The sequence below is a fragment of the Macaca thibetana genome, chromosome 15 (genome assembly GCF_024542745.1).
Source record: "Macaca thibetana thibetana isolate TM-01 chromosome 15, ASM2454274v1, whole genome shotgun sequence".
Taxonomy (NCBI): Eukaryota; Metazoa; Chordata; class Mammalia; order Primates; family Cercopithecidae; genus Macaca; species Macaca thibetana.
Genome location: NC_065592.1, coordinates 30,497,216 through 30,519,735, shown reverse-complemented (window position 1 = coordinate 30,519,735; position 22,520 = coordinate 30,497,216). Strand labels below are relative to the sequence as shown.

The window sequence follows — 22,520 nt, the reverse complement described above, 5'->3', positions numbered from 1 at the left end:
CAGATAAGGCTTCTCTGCCAGAAAATGCAAACTAGGTTGCTTCAAAGACCAGACTAAGGGTGTTGCTCCCACCAATGCTTCTCTTCCAGGCAGCCTCAAGGCAACCACGTTTAAGTTGAAGAGGCAGAAGCAGAGCAGATCTTCCGCTATGAGCAGCTGATGGATTCTATTATCTAAGAAACTGCATGCCTGGTCTTCCTGAACCATGAAAGTAACCTTGGGGACTCCCCACAAACTGCCCAAGGAGTAAGCAGGCTATAGAAGCTGTGGTGGGTCAGGTGCGGTGCCTTACGCCTGTAATCCCTCCCTTTGGGAATGCCAACATGGGAGGATCACTTGAGCCCAGGAGTTTGGGACCAACCTGGTCAACACAGCAAGATCCCGTCTCCACAAAAATTTTTAAAAATTAGCTGGGTGGGCCGGGCGCGGTGGCTCACGCCTGTAATCCCAGCACTTTGGGAGGCCGAGGCAGGCGGATCACGAGGTCAGGAGATTGAGACCATCCTGGCTAACATGGTGAAATCCCATCTCTACTAAAAATACAAACTAGCTGGGCGTGGTGGCGGGCACCTGTAGTCCCAGCTACTCGGGAGGCTGAGGCAGGAGAATGGCGTGAACCTGGGAGGCGGAGCTTGCAATGAGCCGAGACCACGCCACTGCACTCCAGCCTGGGTGACAAAGCAAGACTCCGTCTCAAAAAAAAAAAAAAAAATTAGCTGGGTGTGGTGGCACATACCTATAGTCTTAGCTACTAGGGAGGTTGAGGTGGGAGGATTGCTTGAGTCTAGGAAATCAAGGCTGCAGTGGGCTGTGATTGTGCCACTACACTCCAGCCTGGGCTACAGAGCAGACTCTATGTCACAGTAGAAGGGCAACCAAAGGGTTGAGCGCTGGCAGAGCACTAATTGTCCCTCAAACCTATCGTTTCTCAGAGATAGAAGCCCTGAATTTGTTAGGCACATGGTTTCCTGGAATAAAAATGACCTTCCCTCTACTTTCTTCCTTGTAGTAGGTATGGCCCTGTGACAAAGTTCTGATCAACAGGATGTACAATACCCAGGTGCAGTCCCCTCCAGGAAGGGGTCATGCTTTTCTCCTCCCCTTGCCTCTCTCCTGCTAGCTGGAATGTGAGGATGGCCAAGCAACAAGTGGGGAGGAACGTGGGACCCTGGTGACCATGGAGCCACCCTGGCAGCCCTGCAGGACAAAAGGTGAACTCGTACTATGTGAAAGCTACTCGTCAGGATGGTGGAACCTAATTTGGATCTAGAATTTGCCACACCAGGTGATATAATTTGCCTACATCCCCACCCAAATGTCACCTTGGATTGTAATAATCCCCACATGTCAAGAGTGGAGGCAGGTGGAGATAACTGAATCATGGGGGAGGTCTCCCCCATACTGTTCTCATGGCAGTGAATAAGTCTCATGAGATCGGATGGCTTTAGAGTTCCCCTGCACAAGCTCTCTTGCCTGCCAACATGTAAGATGTGACTTTGCTTCTCATTCGCCTTCCACCATGATTGTGAGGCCTCCCCAGCCCCGTGGAATTGTGAGTCCATTGAACCTCTTTCTTTCATAAATTACCCTGTCTCAGTATGTCTTTATTAGCAGCATGAGAATGGACTAATAATACCCCAGGACAAGGCCAACACGGGAGTTCATGCTCCTGACCAGAGGGAAGGTGGAGATGAGCAGAGAGCATTCGCCTCCAAAAGAGTTGATTTAAAATGAAAGGAAAAAGCAAACACAAATAAGAAAAGATTTGCAGAAATCAATTAGAATAAAAATGTCAACAGACAATAACAGTGTTGCATAGCTTGAACGTTTTTATATTGATCAAATTGTTTTTCAGTAGAATCACTGACAGAACAGGTCAGAATGAAAAACATTCCAAATACACAGAAAAGATTGCTGCTCAGTTAAGATCCTTTTCCAAATAACTTCACACAAATCCTTTGGTTGCTCCAAACAGAATGAGAGCTATGAGAATCGTGGCCCAGCCCGGCCATCAGACTCTCAAGCATTTGGTCCCCGGTCGGAGGTCACCGAATCTTTGCCATCTTTACCGAGACTGCTCTCAGCTGAGGTCAACAAGCAAGAACGAGGGGGCGGCCATCCTTGTCTTTGCATTTAACAGCGCCAAAGTCTGAGGGACAACCTCTTGGTGACAAGTCACAGAAATGTGACATGTCTCTGTAGCAGCCATAAAGCTTTGGTTTAGTATTAATTTTGATTCTCTGGAATATCAGGCTCCCAGAATGGCAAGTCTTGACCTCACTAGCCCAGCCCAACCTTCCCTTTTTACATCTAAGAAAACTCAGGGTTGAGGGCAACATATCTTGACTAAGTCCAGATCTAGACCCAAGCCCTGCCTCTCAGTCTTCCCCCATGTCTGCTGCCTCTCTATTGCCTCTGAAGGATAAAGAGGTCTTTTTCGCTTGCCCTCAAATGCTCATTTCTGAGGGACAAAGGGAAAAAAAAAAAAAAAAAGTCAAGTAGCAACACAGTAGCGAGTGTCCAAACTAATCTAAAAGCGTATTTAAATATGAATTACTGTGGTCGAAAACGAAAGACTAGTACAAGTGTGTGATCCAACCACTGCCCCCTAACCAAACTGAGTTGCAATTTTTCTTCTGGAAAGTCAGAACACCAAGTGTGGGTTCTAGAGGGTGACACCAGCAGGGATCTCTCATCTTGATTAAATTGGCACATCAACGTGGAGTTTAATTAGATCTTTCAGAAAGTGCCAAAACGTAGGATGTAAATGTCTTCTCCATTCATATCCAGCCAAATTTCCCAGGCAAAATATTTATCCTGATTCTGATGAAGTTCTTCACTTAGGACTAAAAAAAGGCTTAAGTATAATTGCTTAAGTATATAAGGTAGTGAAACAGGAATCTTGAACTATGGATTTTAATTGGTAATAGCTACAGGATTTACTTATGTTGTTTGCTCTTTTAGATAATTCTCTTGTCTTGTTCTTCCCAGTATTTCCTGGATTTTGTTCCTGGCAACCTCTGCTGAGTCTGAACTGCTGGCCTGCCCAGTGGCAGAAAAGACTGCTTGCAACCTTTGGTAGGCTTTTTAGAAATTTATGTGACCATCATGGCCACATTTCTGAAACCATAATAAACAATTTGGTTTTTAAAAAAACAGTAAAACACCCATCTCCAAAGACATTTAGACTACTTTGCAAGTATTTTGCACACAGGGTGACGATGCATTTTTACCAAACAGTAATGATTTGCTAAATATCCTAATGGCATTTAAATTTATGCCAGTGTTCCCTCCACCCTCCCCTTTCTTGGAGCTTTGCTGAGAGAATTTTTGGGAGTCCAGATTATTTTGTGCTCTTGTTTTCTCTCTTCTAGCAGGGCATTTTCCATTTTCCTCTCATAAAAACCCAGTTAGGCTGGGCGCAGTGGCTCACGCCTATAATCCCAACAGTTTTGGAGGCTGAGGTGGGAAGATCGCTTGAGGCCAAGGAGTTTGAGACCAGTCCAGGCAACACATCAAGCTCCTGTCTCTACAAAAAAACAAAAAGAACCGGGTGAGGTGGCAAGTGCCTATAGTCCCGGCTACTCAGGAGGCTGAGGTGCAAGGGTTGTTTGAGCCCAGGAATTTGATGCTGCAGTGAACAATGATCATGCCACTGTACTCCAGCTTGGGTGACAGTGAGACCCTGTCTCTAAGAAGAGAAACAAAAACCCAGTGGATTCTCCTTTTGACTGATGTGTTTTTAGGCTAATCACTGATAAGTAAATTTTTCTAAGTAACTCACCCACAGCAGTGTCTGTTGCTGTTCCAGGTGATAAAAAGTCACATGAATAGCATGATCTTATTCAATTCTCACGTTCAAACTAAAGTCCTAAGTATTGTTTTTATTTTACAGATAATGAAAGAGAGGTAGAGCTTCTAAGTGACCAGGCCTGCAAGTAGTGCTGAGTGGGTGCAGGAACTGAATCCCCTGCCCCTTAGCTGCAAACTTTCTGGTGGTTTCTTGTTTTCAGTATGGGGTTATGGTACTGTGTGACATCTCCCTTCCACCTCTGCCACTTAGCAGTAAAACATCCATGTGGAAAAGACAGAAAGCATGCAAGTAAATATGCTAGCTCTGGAGATAAAGAACCCCTATATAGGTCTTTATCTGTCTTGCCACCAGCAAACTATTCAACTGGCACCGAATTTGCTGAATATCAAAATGGCTTCATTTATGTGCATTATAATATGAAAACATCTTTTCTATAAATACCATTAAGAACCTGGCTTAACTTCCTCTTCTGAGTACATAAAAACCGCTGTTTAAAAATACCACATTAAATGTTTATGCAATTTATTTTCCTTAAATAATAATTTGCTACAATCCTGTCACAAATTTTAAGAAATTTAACACAGTATTCACAAAGGCAGAATTCTTTAGGACAATCAAAATGATGGTGTTCTTAGAATAAATTAACATCAGATTGTGTTTATATTCAGATAGTCTGATCCTCTCCTTTGAAATGCAATGGAGACCATTGTGACTGGGGGTGAATGCACACATTTGTTCTTCTATACAGAGACTCATTCTTTATATATACTCAACGGTAATTTGAATCGTTAGGAATCCTGAGAAACACTCACCCCTGGGCACACACACGTATACACCCGCGTGGCCAACCCTCCAGAAGCTGCGTTTCCCATGGTTCAATTACTAGAAGCTCTTTTCTCAGAAGGCCAAACATTCGGAATATTTAGATGACACTGTCCCATCTCCCCTTGGGAAAATCATAAGGTTTCAAGTGGAGGAGCTTGAAGTAGCAGCAATACATGTAGGAGATTCAGTAGTCGGTGATTCCAGTCGTGGGTGCTGAGTGTGCAGTAGGAGGCAAGCAGAGGCAAGAGACACACCTGCTTCTACAACTAAGCCACAAGATGACCAGAACACACTGAGAGTCCCAGTTCTCAGAGCCTCAGCTGAAAATTCACCTGAATGCACATTACTAATCCAGGTCAGACACCAAGAGGGAACCTGAAGAGGGACACGATTCTCAGAAACATGAATATTGGAAGTCGCTGGGAGATGGGACAAAGGGAGGGAGGGCAGAGAGGTGTTGCTCAGCATTCAGCCTGACCCCCAGCACCCTGCCATCTAGTACATTCGTCAGGGTTTCCTTAGCATCGGGGCAGGTGAATCTGAACTGTTTCAGCTCCACCTAGAAGCACAGAAAGCTCAGCCCTTACAGTATGACACATAGAAACAAACAAAACATCCAAACAACCCGAGATAACCACACCATCTTGTTGCTGGGAGGTCAAAAGCTCTGTGGGTGTCCCGTCTCAATTGCTCCAGGATGCCGACAGGGGTGTGTGTGGTGACGTTAGGGAAGAAGGCATTAGGACAGGCCTCAAACTGAGATCCCTTTTGTATCTTTCCATAGAAATACAGGCCTACACGATGCCATAATTGCATGCTTATCTACACCAGTTCCTATGTACACGGTATCTTTTCTATAGAAGTTTAAAGTGCCTGGGTTCAGAGGTGCCCATTCCCTTCCCACAGCTACTGGTTCCTCTTGCTGCTTCCAGAGAGGTCTGTCCTCCTCTCTCAAGGAGGATGCCCTTGGGAAAGAGGAATGAACGTTTTCACAGTTGTCTTAACTAGGATCCAGCATTTGGACTAAACCTTCTTCATACACACGAAGAATTGCTTCACACACAAACTTGTACTGGCTCTGGAAAAGAAAAAAAAGCTGTCAAGTCCTGTAGCTCCAGGAAATGCTGCCTCCCACCCTGTACCGGTGGGTCTTTTGCAGCATTTGTAAACATTCCCTGAGCGCCAACTCTGGGCCACAGGCCAGGTACACCTGTGAAGCCCTAGTTCCATTATGACGCGGGGAGGGGGCACTCCCAGAGAGAGATGGACAAAGTGTCATGGAAACATGACAGAGGGAGGAACTGGCAGTCTGGGGGAGTTGGGAAGGAGCAAAGGTCCCTGCAGGGCGGCCATTCTTGTAAGTGGAAGTGTGGAAGCCCCAGTAAGAGCCCATTTTGAGAAATGGGGTCAGTGAGCCTGCTCTTGGACTCAACACCTGGGCATGTGGAGGAGGAGGGGTTGCCCAGGTGGGCTGGGACCTAGTTGTGGGCACCTTGTGCTGGGGTAAGGAGTCTGGATTGTTTTACAAAGCAGAGCCACTGAAAGAGGCTCTGCAGGATACACTTATTTATATTAGCAAATACCTAAGAAACATATTATAGCAAAGTATACAGGGGGGCAAAAAAGCATTTAGTCTGAGCTTCTCTGGCTAGGAAAGTCAATCAATATCTATCTATCTATCTATCTATCTATCTATCTATCTATCTATCTATCTATCTATCTATCTATCTATCTATCTATCTATCTATCTATCTATCTATCTATCTATCTATCTATCTATCTATCTTATTCATTCTCCGGCTAGGAAAGTCAATCAATATCTATCTATCTATCTATCCATCTATCTATCTAGTTTTTGAGACCGAGTCTTGTTCTGTCACTCAGGCTGGAGTGCAGTGGCGTAATCTTGGCTCACTGCAACCTCCACCTCCCAGGCTCAAGCAATTCTCCTGCTTCAGCCTCCCAAGTGGCTGGGACTATGGACACATGCCACCATGCCTGGCTAATTTTTGTATTTTCAGTAGAGATGGGGTTTCGCTACGTTAGCCAGGTTGGTCTCGAACTCCTGATCTCAAGTGATCCACCTCCCTCAGCCTGCCAAAGTGCTGGGATTACAGGCATGAGTCACCGTGCCCGGCTTCCAGCTGGGAAAATCTTCCAGGATGATGAACTTTTTTCTTTTTAACCAGTCACGAGGTCTTCCATAGCAAAAAACAAGGCAGAGAATGGCCCTAATAACATAAGCCGATTTTTTTTCTCTTAAGATTTTCTGGGTACAAACTAATATAACACTACCAAAGCTTAAGATCTATCAGGGAAATCTTATAAACTTTGTCCACAGCCAGTGAAGAGACACAGCTGGTTGGAACATACAGCTCCTGCTCCTTTCTTTGCTAACTCCTCACGTATCCTGGGGGTTTTGCCAGAGAGGCCACTTCTCTAGGAAGCCTTCTTAGACCTTCCAATCCTGCTTTAGGTAACTCTTCCACCATGTTCTCAGACAGCCCTCAACTTCCGTCATTGCTGCTGACACTTAGCATAGACTAATCCAGTTCTCCTACTAGATACAAGCTTCAGTCTCTGCACCATTCTTTGTCAAATGAATGAATGAATGAATGAATGGATGAATGTGGGATGGTCCCCATTTTGCACAGGGAAGCTGAAGCTTGGAGAAAGGTTCAGGACTTATGCAAAGGTTGTTCCATTTGTGGTGCGGCCTTAATCATGCTCTTTCCACACCGCTTCACTGCCCCGCTTGCAATTCCAGGGGAAATCCCCAAGAGTTCCTCTTGAGGACAAGAGGATGTTGCACATGACCCTACTTTGAGCTCTGTCCTGCCCATGGAGGACACTGCAGCTACTCAAGCACCACATGAGTGGGCCAGAGCTCAAAGTAGGGTCATATGCAACATCCACAGAGCCAAAAGGGGTACCCAGGTCTAGGTGGGGGGGGGGGGGGGTGATGGACAAATAATTGTTCAATGATACAGAATGCAACCAGGGCTGTTCCCTGACAGATGGGCTGGCAGGAAATAAACCACAGAGGCAGCAGAGCTCAGAGGTGAGATGGGTGTGGGCTGTAGCCGCTGATAAGATCTGTGACCTTGGGCAAGTGATTCAGTCCCCCTGAGCTGCAGTCTGTTGACTCACAAAGCCCTTCTCTCAGGCCTGCCTGGTGTAAGTGCTCAGAAAGTGCCAGCCACTGTTATTACTGGATTTCTACTCACTGATGTCTGCACCATCATGGCGCGCTGGTCTCGCATTTTTCGGACAATATCCAGTGGGTAAACGGGCAGGTTCCTCTCAGTTAGGCACATGGCTGTTTCCATAGTGACCAACACACCGGTTCGACCTATTCCAGCACTGGAGAGGGGACAGAAGAGAGACTTGGGATTTGACTGAGTAGCCTTTTCTTCGCGTGGCCCAGCGAGCAGTTCCCCACTGACTCCAAAGGGACTTTCCTCCCCTAGCCTTTGAGAAGACAAAACACACACTCAGGGTGTGCTCTCAAACAGGCTGAGACAGCCTATCCTCACACATCCGAGGCTGGGGCCTAGCAGGCAGTGGAAAGAGGGCCACTGTGAAGTGCCAAACCCACTCTCTTTCTCACACACACCTATGACGAAGGTCAGCTGACAGAAGGACAGGAGAAAGGTGTGTGAGGGGACTTTCTTCTTCAGTTCTGTGCTACATTCACAAAGTTAGGATTTCATAAAATTCCAAATCACTTTTGAAATGGTGAAGAACCACAGTCAACAGAGGTTTGTAAGGGCACACTATTTTGTGGGATGTAGGGTGGGTCTGGCGCCTGCCAATTCTCTTCAGGCCTTTTCCAACGGGGAAAGGATTCCAAACCTAACAAAACAGCAAGCGCCATACCTGCAGTGAACTAGGACGGGCTCGCTGTCCGCTCTCAGAGACCTCACATAGTTTACAAATTCCAGAAAGTCAGAGGAGTCATCGGGCACACCGTGGTCAGGCCACGCGACGTACTGGAGATGTGTCACTGTGTGTTCTTCTCCGGTCTGTGGGAGACGCAGTGGCCTTGGTGAGCCCATCCTGGTGGTCAGCATGAGGACCCAGCCCCAACCCAGACACAAGGGTGGCCCTGTCTCCTGATGCTTTCTCCCTCTCTGCACAGCCCCGCTGTGGCCACTAGCAATTCCTTCCCTCCTTCCCCAAAGATCCCCATCCCCTCTCAGGCTCCGCTGTGGGCCTGTCCTGCAGGGCTGCCTTCCTTGATCACTTCTGCCCAGATCTCCTCCATTTGCTCCTATGGTACTTGCCATTAGGGGCCACACATGCTCACTGTTTTTTTTTTGTTTTGTTTTTTTCCAACTGTGGCAAAATACACTAACATGAGGCTTACCACTGTAACCACATGTAAATGTACAGTTCAGCGGCACTGAGAATACTTGCAATGCTGTACAGCCATCACCATTACCTATTTCCAGAACTTTAAAATATCCCACAAACATAAACCCCGCACTCATTATGCCATATGGCATAATGTCCATAGATCTCCTTTCTCCTCCTTCCCCAAGCCCTTGGCAACCGCCGTTCTACTTTCTGTCTCTATGGACTACTCTAGGCACTTCACAGAAGTCGAATCCTACAGTATGTGTCTTTCTATGTCTGGCTTATTTCACTTAGCATAATACACTCAAAGTTGCCCTATGTTGTAGCAGGGGTCAGAATCTTCCGTTTAAAGGCTGAATCATATTCCATTGTATGGACAGACCATGTGCGGTTTATCCATTCCTCCGTCGATGGATGCTGGGCTGTTTGCACCTCCTGCCTGTTGTGACTAGGGCCACTATGAACTCTGGGCCTCAGCTGTTTGATGGGCAGTCTTGCGCGCTTACTGACACCAGGTGGAAACAGAGGACACACCTAGAAGCGTGACCACCTGAAATGACAGCAGCCGCTGATTCAGCACCTGCCCCTCCACTGTGCCCCTCAGGCTGCGGCTCACCTGGGTGTTTGTGACCAGCATTTCTCGGGACACATAGGCAATGGTGCAGTCCTCTGACTGACACTGGATGTGAAAGCTGCCGTAGTCCATGACGTCGGGGGGATCCGGCCAGTACTGGTGACATTTGGTCTGTAAGGAACCACCGAGAGTATATGTGAGCTCCCTCTGTGGGGTGTCCATGCAAGCAGTTAACCCTGGACAGGCGGACAGGTTAGGCATCCTCTCATGCACACCCGAGAGAGCTGATGGGAGAAAACAAACTCAGCCAAGTCCATCAGCTGTTTCTCAGGGCGGGGTGGGGGCAGCCTGCCAGGGACCAGGCCATAGGTCTCCACTCAGCCCCAGGCTGCAGCCTGGAGGAGGAGGACGAGAGACGCAGCGTCTTCAGCACCAGTGGCCTCAGATGCAGGACCTTGGCCTGTGAGCAACCTCTCTACCCTCCCCGACCGCAGCCCCTCATGCCCCTCCCCGCCTCCAACGGCCCCTCATCCTGCACCCTTCCTCCACCATCCTCCCCACCCTTTTGAGGGGGAGGCCTCCAGGCATGGCAGTTAAGGGCACACATCTGGTGTCACACACAACTCCGCTGGGATCCTTTCCTCCTCCATTTGTCAGCCAGATGATGTCGAAACAGTTGCTTAACCTCTCTGATTTTCCTGTTTTCCACCAGAAAGATGGAGATGGCTCCTGCCTCAATGCTGGTGAGGCGGCTGGCATGGGTGTGCAGAGCTTAGCCGCTGTGGGGGGCAGGCCAGGGGTGGCCATTACTTCTGCTGCTGTCATGGGTTATATACCAGCTTGAGTAAGAGTGATGAGGTTCCACAAAAACCCAGATTAAGGGACTCCCAAATCGAGATGAATACCTTTCTCACTGGAGAAGTGTCTCCGAAGCCCTTGAAGGCTTTCTTAGGTGATGCCCTAAAGAGGTGATATCCCACACAGCAGACAAGGAACCCAGGGCTACTCGGGATTAAGTGACTTGCCCAAGGCCATGGGGCTGCAGTGATGCAGGCCAGCACTCTTCCTATGGCACCCCAGTGTCTTTCAATATGGCTGTGCTATCCCCACAGATGGGCTGATCCCACCACCCTCCCCAATTTCTATCCCCGCTTCTAAAACCTGCAGCTTGTCCTATAAGCCATCTTAGCACCTGCCTCTGGCTTCTAAGCAAACTTCAGGGCTAGGCTGTCCATCCCATCATAGATCCTTTTGTCATTTAGATCCTAACTTATTAAACAAGCATTTTCCCCCAAGCCTGTATGTGGTTATAGCAACTTAAGTAAGAATTACATTTGTTCATGGTGGAAAAGTGGTATAACCAAAAGACATGTGTAATTTGTTGGGAAACAGCCTCTCTATTCTTACTTTCAAATGTCACACTGAATACTTGAAATTAAAGTATGCCATCAGAAAGCTGGAGTTAAGAATTTACTTGGAAACCTTAAACATGGGTAATTTCGGCTAGTAGCCATTTTGTGACTTTGCTTAGACATGAGGGGTTAAGGGCTGTGGGGCCCAAGGCAGAGTTGACAGACACAAGTTCTCTCTCGCATCCTCATCTGCACAGGAAGGATAAATCCCTGCCCTGTAGGCTCCCAATGGTCCTGCCCCCAAGATAACTGCAGGGAAGATATTCTCTGACGAGATCAACCTATGCAAGGCAGAACTACGAATATCTGTACTGCCAGAGAGGTTTCCCTTATTCCACAGTGAATCTGACCAGTACTAGACTCTCTCTTTACCTCTGACCAAATACAGATTGCAGCTCAATTTGGATCTGAAAAAATTGGGGGTGCAGTGGAAAGAACAAGTCTATGGAAATCCTGAGTTTCAACCTTGGTTAATAAATTCTACTAAACATATTTGGTTAGTGATCTCGGGCAAATTACTTAACTTCTTTGGGCCTCAGTCTCCACATTAATGCTGCTGCAATGAGGGGTGATGATGCTGAAGCCTCATATCTTCAGAACTGTAGATGCTAAGCACTGAATGGTGCCTTTCATGAACATGGCTTTACCTTGGCTTCAAAACAACCCTATGAGGTAGGTACTATGATTGTCTCTGTTTTGCAGATGAGTAAACTGAGGCTCAGAGAATGAATCAATGTGTGCCAGATCACACAGAGAGAACTGGGGCAGACCTGGAATGACACAACAGGCCTGTGAGCCCTTAGCCAGGCTGATAATACTCTGGAATGACAAGAAAATGCACCTTCCTAGGGCTGTGGTTAAATTAAACAGTAACATATGCAAAGCTGAGCGTATGTAGGGAGGGAAGAAGCACTTCTTGAGAAGCGTCAATGGACAATGAAGGTCACTGAAGCTGGGAGGCCGGCAACATGCTGCTGGCGACGAGACCCTGGGCAGATGCTGCCAGAAGAACTCAGAATGCTCCGACCTCAGGGATTCGCAGGCCTGAGTGGGGCCTGTTTCTCATTTTCCAGGCCCCAAGTGTGGTTTCCAGAAGAGGCGTCCAGAAGGGAAAGCTGACCAGGGAGATGGCTTCTGAAAGGATGTGTCTTTCTAGACCAGAGGGAGCAAGCCGCAAGCTGGGTGGAAGACAAGCCATATGCCTGCTGTAAGTCCTGCTCTACTAAACGCATGATATGGGTGAGCACAAATGGGACATCCTGAAAATTTCAGCTCTCAGAGAAAGGGACAAACCTGCTCACTTGGAGTGACCAGCTCCTAATCCAGAAGAACTGCTGGGTGGTGATGAGGATGAGATAGGAACTTAGGGATAAAGGGCTCGGGTCATCTGGTCATCCAAGGGTATGTAACAGGAGAGGAAGGAAATATGCATCCTGGATTTCAGAAGAACAGGTTTCTAAAGATGGATAACATGCCAAAGGAGGAGACCGAGCACTATCTCAGGAAGATGGACCAGATAGGGTTTAAAGGGAGTCATGGGTCAAATTTAGAAGGCCTCATGGTGAAAAGTTTGCTTTCTTGCTCACTTAGTCAATAAACATCGCTGGGGATGCAGAGATGAATTAGACACGATGTGGCACCGTCCTCAAGGTGCTCTCGAATCGGTGTGGGGGGAATGTGGTGAAAAGGAAAGAAAGAGGGAAGTCAGAGACACAGGTGGCTCACAGAGGAGGAGGCAATGTCCCGGAGAGAGGGGATGGAGAGCTCAGTATTTTTTTTTTTTTTTTTTTTTTTTTTTTGAGATGGAGTCTTGCTGTGTCGCCTGGGCTGGAGTGCAGTGGCCAGATCTCAGCTCACTGCAAGCTCCGCCTCCCGGGTTTACGCCATTCTCCTGCCTCAGCCTCCCGAGTAGCTGGGACTACAGGCGCCCGCCACCTCGCCCGGCTAGTTTTTTGTATTTTTAGTAGAGACGGGGTTTCACCGTGTTAGCCAGGATGGTCTCGATCTCCTGACCTCGTGATCCACCCGTCTCGGCCTCCCAAAGTGCTGGGATTACAGGCTTGAGCCACCGCGCCCGGCCGAGATCTCAGTATTGAAGCACGAGGCTCTTCATCAGGTTGGCAAGGCAAGGATAGATCATTCAGGCAGAAGGAATGGGACACGTATGGTCAAGAGGTAAAGAGGCACGTGGTGTACCCAGGGAACGACAGACAGTACAATACACCTGCACAGAAGGTACAAGTCAGTCTCAAGGTGAGACTTTACTTAGTGCACCTGAGGAGCCACCAGAGGGTTTGAGCAGGGAAATGGAAGGACCAGGCAACCCTCTGGAAAGGTATCGCGGAAAGCCGTGCCAATGGATGGACCAGACAGGGGCTGGGGGAGCCTCTAGGCCAGGAAGCCACTAAGGAGGCTGCTGCTGCTGCTCCTGGAAGAAAAATGCAAAAGCTCTGAGAGAAGGTGGGGGTTTGGGGAACAGAGGAGAGACTGGCGGTGGCAGACCACGGTGAGTGGATGTGGGAAGTGAAGAGAAGGGAGGGGTAAGACCGATTCCAGGTTCCTGGCTCGGGTGACTGGGCAGATGGGTGCCTCTGGCCAGGATGGTGAGCTCAGGGCGTGGACCACCTGGGTGCAGGTGCATGGCTGACAGCTTCAGCTTCAGGCACCTTGTATGTGAGGACACTTAGGTAGATGTGTCCTATCAACGAATGAGCAGATGGGTCTGGGTTCAGGAGGTGGAAGGAATCAGTGCCTAGATCCATTTGCTGAACCAACCATGGGGCCTGATGAAACCTGACTCAGAGATCAGTCCTCTGTCAAAGAGCCTCGTTGCCTAAGTGCACATTTTATCAAACAGTGTGTTTAACAGATAACAAGAGCAAGGAGGTTTATAGAGCTTTGTGCTGCCTCAAACCTCTTCCTATCACCTCACATGATCCTCATGGCAACCCAGGGTTCCCTAATGTTGCCCAGAGCAGCAAACCTATCTGCCTCTGGCCCTGTGAGACAAGGGGGCCAGGATCCGGACTCACTATGCCATGTGGAGCACCCACTAAGGGAGGGGCAGCCAGCCCAGGGTAGCTCATTCTTAATTCTCAAAACAATCCCAGGAGACAGGCATTACCACCACCTTTCTAGTGATGAGGAAACTGAGGCTTAGAGCCCTGTGTAAGGTTAAACAGTGGAAAGTGGTGGTGCTGAACTCAAACACCTCCCCTGACCTCAATGCCCCTGCCTCTGACAGCCAGTGGGCCAGGAAGAGTACCTGTATTATTCACATATAGTTGTAAAAAATGATATTTCTCTCCAAAAGAAACATCTCTGATGGAAAGTGAGGGAGAATAACTTATTCAATTGCAATGTTTCTAAGAAGAAACCCATGAGCCTTAAGGGAGAGCACAAAGAAAAACATTTTGGGTAGGAATTTTAAAAGGGAGAAATCAAGTATCTCGTGAGGGAGTATCCCATTGACTGCTGGGGATATGAGGCTTCAAAGGAGGCTCTCTCTGCACTTGCAGACCTGAGAGCAGTACAGCGAGGTTGGTGAGTGGGGGTGGACTCCAGCCAGCTGCACACCTGCTGGGAGTCCCACTCTACTAAATGCATGGTATGGGAGAAAACAAATGGGAGATGCTGAAAGTTTCATCTCTCAGAGAAAGGTGCAAAGCTGCTGCCTGGAGTGATGGACTCCTAATCTGGAAGAACTGGTGGGTGGAGATGCGGGCGGGTTAGGGTCTTCAGGATAAAGGGCTGAGGTCATCCTGTCATCCAAGAGTTTGCAACAGGAGAGAGAGGAAACATGCACCCTGGATTTCAGAAGAACAGGTTTCTACCAATGGATAAACAGGGGAGGTTAAGTTCCAGGGCCAGAGATAGCGAAGGGAATGCTAGACCTCAGAGGAGATGGGAATCTCTAATGCAGGAAACTGACAAAGCAGCTGGAATGGCTTCAGTGAGAAAGAAAGGGCTGGGAAATAAACCCTCTAGGTCACAAGCGAGACCTCAGATGAGCTCAGGTGTAGAGTGGACATCAACAAAAGAGAAGGGCTGCCAGCAGCACAGAGCTGGCAGGCAGCAGCCATAGGAGTGGCTGGAGGAAGCTGAGGCCTCCTGGATCACAGAAAGGGCCTTTCTCCCAAGCTGGAAGAAGCAGAACGAGGGAAAGAAGGGGGCTGCTATCCAGTGCAACCAACCTTTAGTGTTGTCATCAGCCCTAAGACAACAGACCATTCCTGGGGGCACTCCCTTTTCTCTGAGGAGAAGAATGACTTCCTGCTGAAAAGGCAGAGTCAACTTTACAGGGAAAAGAGAAGTGCAGACAGACAAGACAGGGACAGTGCCAAGCTGCCCAAATGGATCTATGGAAAATGGCACAGTGATGCAATTTCCCCTTTTTACAAAGGCCACTGTTAACCTGGCACACACATTGCTCTTTCAGGACCAGCGCTTGTGCTGAATGGGCAAGGCCCGTCATGGCAGGGGATCTGGGGCACATGAAGTAAGGCTAGGAGAAGTGCCTTCTGGCCTGTTGTAATGGATCCAAGCTGGGAATGGGGAAGAGGAGGGCTGAGCTTCCCGTCACTAGGGGTGTCTATTGGTTGCTCTGTAGAGGAGACTTAGGGTCACATATGGGCTGGACCAGGAGACAGTGAAGACCCTTCCCAGGGCTGAGATTCATGTTCCACAGAGCAGGATGTGACACTGCACACAGCTGAATTGGATATCAAGCTACTTACCCGCCCTCGCTCTGTGAGAGTCGTCAACATGACGATGAGTGACAACTTCTGATCCCAGACGACCTGCCAAAACTGTGCACAGGTATGCGGCAGGGGACCCTGAGCGGCGATGTACTTGTTCACAAGGTTAGCAGCAGGAATTTCCATCTGGCAAGAAATTGGTAAAGTATTAGAATCTGTTGCTGCCTCAGGGTGCACAGGGAACTGGATTTTAAACTCTTCTACTTGCTAACTGACATCGCACCAGAAAAATATCTCTTTATCAATTCACAGCAAATAAGGAAAATCAAACAAGTTATTTCTCATGCTTCTTGAAAAATATCTGACAAACACCAGCATCAGATCTTTAAGATAAAAGTGTGTGGTATTCAGTAGGCAAAAATCAGAAATCTATCTGTGACATGGCAGAAGAGTTTAAATGACTTTCATTGCTCTATCCTAAATATAATCCATATTGGCTATCTGCATTTTCAGTCGTATGTACCAATCCTACCCCTAAGTCTTTCCCTATGTAGGGTTTTCTATCAAAATCTATTTACATTTATTTAAAGCATACACCTTACAGGTTTACACCACCAATTCTTGTTGCACTTGGCTTTCTGCATGGCTTCAAATGCTTGGAAGTTGGTCAATCTTGACATTAAATGTTGAAATGTTTTGAAATGAATGTTTCAGGTAGAAATATTCCTGCTCCATTTTCCTTTCTGCCCTCTGGACTGAGTCCTTCTGACGAAAAACACTCAGAACCTGCTGAGCTCTGAGCTGGCACTGGGCTTCACTCACTCTCAGGTGAGCAAGGTAAAGGCAGGCTTCTAATTCACAGTTTGGCTGGTGCTTGGGTAAATGGCTTCCTCAGTCCTGGGATTACACGAAAAGACTGGGCTTTGTGGTGTTGCTGCTCCTAACGTTTCTGATGCTCTGCTTTTAAGAATGAATCCCATAGATGAATCCCATAGATGCTTTGGAACAGGTGGAATCACTGATGAGACCAATTTTTATTAGGGCATTTCTTGACACTTTGCTATAACTTGAGAACTTAATCTGAGAAATCGTCTGTCTATTTAGGAGTTGGCAGACCATGTATTGCCTGAAGGCCAAATCTGTCTGCCACCTTGCAAGCTAAGAGCGGCTTTTAATCCTTTTAAGTGGTTACATTTCAAATGCAAAGATCACATATTACTATCTGGTTGGCTACAGAAAGTCTGACCCCAGGTTCAGATAGAAGAAATGGAAGTCTAGAGAGGCCAAGTAAGTTGCCCAAGATGCATTTTTAGAGAGAAAATAAGTGCTTTTTCCATAATACGTGAAACGTTCCACTTTTTCTTTTTGGCTTATATGTACAGAGGAGGTTTTCTTTCTCTTTTTCTTTTTTTTTTAAGGCAGGATGACACTTATTACATGGAGAGAAACAGACAGTCACAAACACATCATAGACAGTCACAAACATACCACTAGCAAAAACAAACACCTGAATGGAAGCAGCTCAGTACAGGGGCATGTGGACGATTGAATTGGAAACACAGAACAAGTCTGGTCCCATCTTCTGTTAGCTTTGTGACTTTTCGAATGATTTTAACTCTCCGAACCTTAGTTTTCTCCTCTGTAAAATGAGACTATTCTGCCTTCCCTCCCGTGGCTGTTGTGGTGCTGAAATGCAGTGGTGAACGGGAAAGCACTGTGTCAACTGCAAAGCCCCACACAGGCCCTCATCATCGTTGTGACAGTGGTGAGTGTGCTCTTTAGCATCATCCAGATTCCTAACTTACGTTCACGTAACTTGCATTAATATAATCTTCATTTCCCTGCAATAATACCCGGGTGGTGTCATCTGCGGGGAAGAGAAAAATTGACCGATTATTCCGGGCATTATTTTTATCATACCAAGTAAACCAGAGTTCAGTTCCCAGCCCCATCTGCAGCTCTGCCTCATTAGCATAAACACTATTCCCCAACTGTTCAGAGTCTGAAATGGCTGCAATAAAGACGGTGGTGTTTACAGACACACTGAAAATCGTTCCAGAATACCAGACAATCTGTTTTAAAAAGGGAAACATTATCTCAGTGTAGGGGGGAAGGAGGCATTCATGCCGGATACTCACAAGGGAGCACATCTTTATATCGGTTTTTGTCCAAATTTTGAGGCAGCTTTGCAAACGTGATGGCCAAACCTGGCTTTTTTCTGTAGAGTTGCTATGTGAGAAATAGAGAAAAAAGAAAGCATTGCAAAAATCAGATGAAGAAAGTGTGAAAACATACTTTATCATTCACAGTACCAAAATCTTAACATTTTAAAGTGATTATGTGTTATATACTAAAAGAAAATCTTCCCAATAAGAAATTCTACAGTTTCATGAGAAACTGACTAAACTCTTTAATAATTTTTGTTTTTAATTTGAAAAAAATGCCATAGGAAGGGTCTGGGTCTCAGGTAATGGAGAATGGTAAGTGAAACCTTGTATTTATGACAACTATTTGACAAGAGCTAAAAGCAACTAGATGGGGGGAAAAAGAATTCTGACTCAAAATTAAATGGAAATCATCTAAGTTAGTCTAGAATCATTTCCCTCCAGTTCAGTGTAGTGAATCACACCCTTCCTTTAAGAACGAGAGCATTTCATTAATCATTTCAGAAGTCTATTTCCACAGGAAAAACATTTATCCCAATATATAGTAAACTTCATTTACAGAGGTACTTCTCTACACATGTAATCACAACCAAAAATCTCAAACAACACAATCTTTGCATATCTAAACTCATGTATTAGACATGTTCGTATGGTACCTGATGTGATTTTCACACAGCCCTGTAAGAAGTATTAATTATATTCTTATTTTGCAAGTTCAACGTTTGTTTGAGATCACGAACTGGAAGAACTCAGATCTGACTCCAAGGCTTATCTTTTCTTTTCTATATGACTGTTTTTCCTTTTAATCCCTTTTCACCAGTGGTTTTTATTAACTCTATGGGAATTTAAAAACACAGTTTTTTCAGTGTTGGAAGTGATTTTTATTTTTATTTTTTTGCGGAAAATTTGGGAAATTCACAGTAATATAAAGAAATCTGAGATGAGCTTTTCATATATTTTCTCCGGCTTATTTTCTCTGTGCCTACATGCACACAAATGAACAGAAGCATATATATGTAAACACATAATACATTTATATACTATGTTTTAAAAGCAAAAAATGAGACTGAACAACACATTGGCACTTTTGTTTTCTCTTCCTGAGGCAGGGTCTCTCTCTGTTGCCCAGGCTGGAGTGCAGTGATGTGATCTCGGCTCACTGTAACATCCACCTCCCAGGTTCAAGCGATTCTCATGCCTCAGCCTTCCAAGTAGCTGGGACTACAGGTGTGCATCACTAGGCCTGGCTAATTTTTGTATTTTTAGTAGAGACAGGGTTTCCTCATGTTGGCCAGGCTGGTCTCAAACTCCTGACCTCAAGTGATCCGCCCACCTGGGCCTCCCAAAGTGCTGGGATTACAGACATGAGTCACCGCACCTGGCTATATTGGCACTTCTTATGCTATGTTCTAGCCAACCTAAGTGTTCTATAAGAAGATAGTAAGTATTCCTCAGAAAAAGTTTCAAAGTCAAGACATTTGGAAAATATTTTATTTTTTATGAATCTCTAACAAGACAAGTTCTGCAATGCATAATGCATACATTTGTTAAATTCTGATCAGCTAAACATATCTCAAGCTAATTTGGCCATGGAAAATCTCAGCCTCTAATGGAGTATTCTGGGAAATAACTATCCTAATTTTCAAGCTGCTTTCTCCTACTTATTATATAGTATCTATTTCCCCATGTCATTAAATATTTTTTACACATATGATTTTTAATGGCTCAATAATTTTATCTATCTATCTATCTATCTATCTATCTATCTATCTATCTATCTATCTATCTATCTACCTTTTTATTTTTTTGAGATGGAGTCTCGCTCTGTCACCCAGGCTGTAGTGCAGTGGCGTGCTCTTGGCTCACTGCAAACTCCACCTCCCAGGTTCACGCCATTCTCCTGCCTCAGCCTCCCGAGAAGCTGGGACTACAGGTGCCCGCCACCATGTCTGGCTAATTTTTTGTATTTTTAGTAGAGACAGGGTTTCACTGTGTTAGCCAGGATGGTCTTGCTCTCCTGACCTCATAATCTGCCTGCCTCGGCCTCCCAAAGTGCTGGGATTATAGGCGTGAGCCACTGTGCCTGGCCGTTCACTATAATTTATTTTAACTTTTATCCCACTTTTTCACTAGGCTGTTTTGAAATTTTTTTTACTCAAACTTCTAAGAAGAGAATTACTATACCAAATAATATTTTTAAGGGTTGTTTTGGCTTTTGTTGTTTTGAGATGGAGCTTCACTCTTCTACCCAGGCTGCAGTGAAGTGGCGGGATCTTGGCTCACTGCAACTACCACCCCGCTGGGGTTCAAGTGATTCTCCTGCCTCAGCCTCCCGAGTAGCTGGGATTATAGGCGTCCACCACCACACTCGGTTAATTTTTGTATTTTTAGTAGAGACAGGGTTTTGTCATGTTGGCCAGGCTGGTCTCGAACTCCTGACCTCAGGTGATCCACCCAACTCGGCCTCTGAAAGTGCTAGGATTTTTGAGTTTTGATACATATAACCAAGTTGCCCTACAGGGATGTATGACAAATTCACCAAATTGTGGCCAACATCCTTAATAAAGATGTGTTTGCAGTCTGAATAGGGAGGGTAAAAAGGATTTCTCCCTCTATATTTTTGCAAATTGTATTGTTTTGTAAACTGGCTTCTGTGTTTTTTCTCTTACTAAATAAACAAATTAAACAGAATTCCCCAGAAGATAATTAACATGGAGAGTCTGGGTCATAATAACGGTGCCATATCTTATACATTTGCCAAATGTCTAGAATTTCCAAACACTCCAAGAGCTCAGTTACCACCTTTACAGTTTTAGTTCATAACCATCAGGCAGCTGAACAACTTCTTAAACAACTGCAGTCTCTAATAAACTCTGTGAGTTCATTTTAGGAATAAACTAATGATTTATTAGAGGTTTTGGGTTGACTGGCAGAAGGCGGGCAGCTAAGTTAAATTTACCTACACGGCATTTTAGTTCTAATTGATTAAGTGAATATAATAAACAATTAAGTGAATATACAATTAAGTGAACATAGTAAAGCTAACCTGGTGGGAAAAAGATTTTTTTTTTTTTTTCCAAACAACAAAAGTGTAAATAAAATCAACTTGAGGTGGTCTAGCAGAAAAGCACAGCTACAGAAAAAGGCTTTAATTACTATAAGGACTTTAAATGTATCTCAGCAGTAATGATCTGCTGATAAATTCATAAAGTACTAAGATAAATCGTACTAAGATAAATCATATATTAAAAAGTGTTAGGGCAGTGTTTACATTTTCTTTCTCTTTCTTTTTTTTTTTTTTTGAGACATGTTGCCCAGGCTAGGCTGCGGTGGTGCGATCTCAGCTCACTGCAACCTCTCCCTCCAAGGCTCAAGTGGTTTTCATGCCTCAGTCTCCCGAGTAGTTGGGACTACAGGCACATGCTAATTTTTGTATTTTTAGTAGAGACATGGTCTCACCATGTTGGGCAGGCTAGTCTCAAACTCCTGACCTCAAGTGATCCACCTGCCTCGGCCTCCCTAAGCAATGGGATTACAGGCATGAGCCACCATGCCCGACCAGGCAGTGCTTAAAAATTTTTAAATGTGTACGCTCTGGGCTTTATCCAACAGAAATACATAAAGATACATGTCACAGAAGTTCATCTGCAGCAAAATATTTATTCTCAGAAAACCAGACGCAGCCTGGATATTCCCCAAAGGTAAAGAAATGTTGACTTAAATGATAGTAGATTCTTACCAGAAAATTCTGTGCAAGTAAAAAGAATATGACAGACCAAAAGTACAGATTTACAAGGATATCTACTCATATACTTTTAAGTGAAAAATACAAGGTATTGAATAATTTATACAATGAATGATGATCATATAATAGCAACACACACAGTGCATATTAATATGTAAAGACACAATCTTGTGTGTGTATGCATGTGTATACGATATATCTGCATGAGCACTGTAACAAGTATGGAAGGATACAAACAAAATTGTCGTTTGTAAATTACAACAAAGAGGAAGAAACTGAAGGGGATAGGCGTCAGGAGACTATTTTACTTTGGTTATTTCTGAATTATCGCAGTAAGAATTGTTATTTTTAAATGCAAATGACTAAAGTGAGAAAAAGAAATACAACAGAAGAAATCTATTTAAAAAATTAAAAAGCAAAAAACTTTTAGAGAATTTTGGACAAATCAAAGTTAAGGTTGTTTTGGCCTTTGGAAAGTTTGACAACACACTCATATTTATGTTTGCAAAGGCCAACACTGAATAGGACTGAAGCAACCTAGTAGAAACAGGATTTAAACACTTGGTTTCTTAAGTGTTAAGAGTTGGTTTTCGGCTGGGCACAGTGGCTCATGCCTGTAATCCCAGTACTTTGGGAGGCTGAGGTGGGCGGATAGTTTAAGCTCAGGAGTTCGAGACTAGCCTGTGTAACATGGTGAAACTCCATCTCTACTAAAAATATAAAAATTATCCAGGTGTGGTGGCGCACACCTGTAGTCACAGCTACTTGGGAGGCTGAGGTGGGAGGACTCCTTGAGCCCGGGAGGTGGAGGTTGCAGTGAGCCAAGATTCTGCCACTGCACTCCATCCTGGGCGACAGAGGAAGACCCTGTGTGTGTGTGTGTCTGTCTCTGTCTCTCTCTACGTATAAACATATATATACACACATAT

At 45.4% G+C, this 22,520-nt stretch overlaps 1 protein-coding gene across 8 annotated transcripts in view; it reads right to left on the bottom strand.

Annotated features, from left to right (window-relative positions):
* Window positions 1-1,809: 1,809 nt before the first annotated feature.
* The window catches only part of PTPN3 (protein tyrosine phosphatase non-receptor type 3), a 123,947-nt gene continuing 103,236 nt past the window's right edge, over window positions 1,810-22,520 (bottom strand). For all 8 annotated transcript variants that reach the window (XM_050759534.1, XM_050759538.1, XM_050759533.1 and 5 more), the window contains 7 exons: window positions 17,820-17,910; window positions 17,487-17,548; window positions 15,721-15,867; window positions 9,615-9,743; window positions 8,519-8,664; window positions 7,867-8,002; window positions 1,810-5,717 (listed from right to left, as the gene is read on the bottom strand). In XM_050759534.1, the coding sequence (XP_050615491.1) occupies window positions 5,640-5,717; window positions 7,867-8,002; window positions 8,519-8,664; window positions 9,615-9,743; window positions 15,721-15,867; window positions 17,487-17,548; window positions 17,820-17,910 (789 nt within the window). In that variant the 3' untranslated portion in view covers window positions 1,810-5,639. The remainder of the gene's footprint in view (window positions 5,718-7,866; window positions 8,003-8,518; window positions 8,665-9,614; window positions 9,744-15,720; window positions 15,868-17,486; window positions 17,549-17,819; window positions 17,911-22,520) is intronic.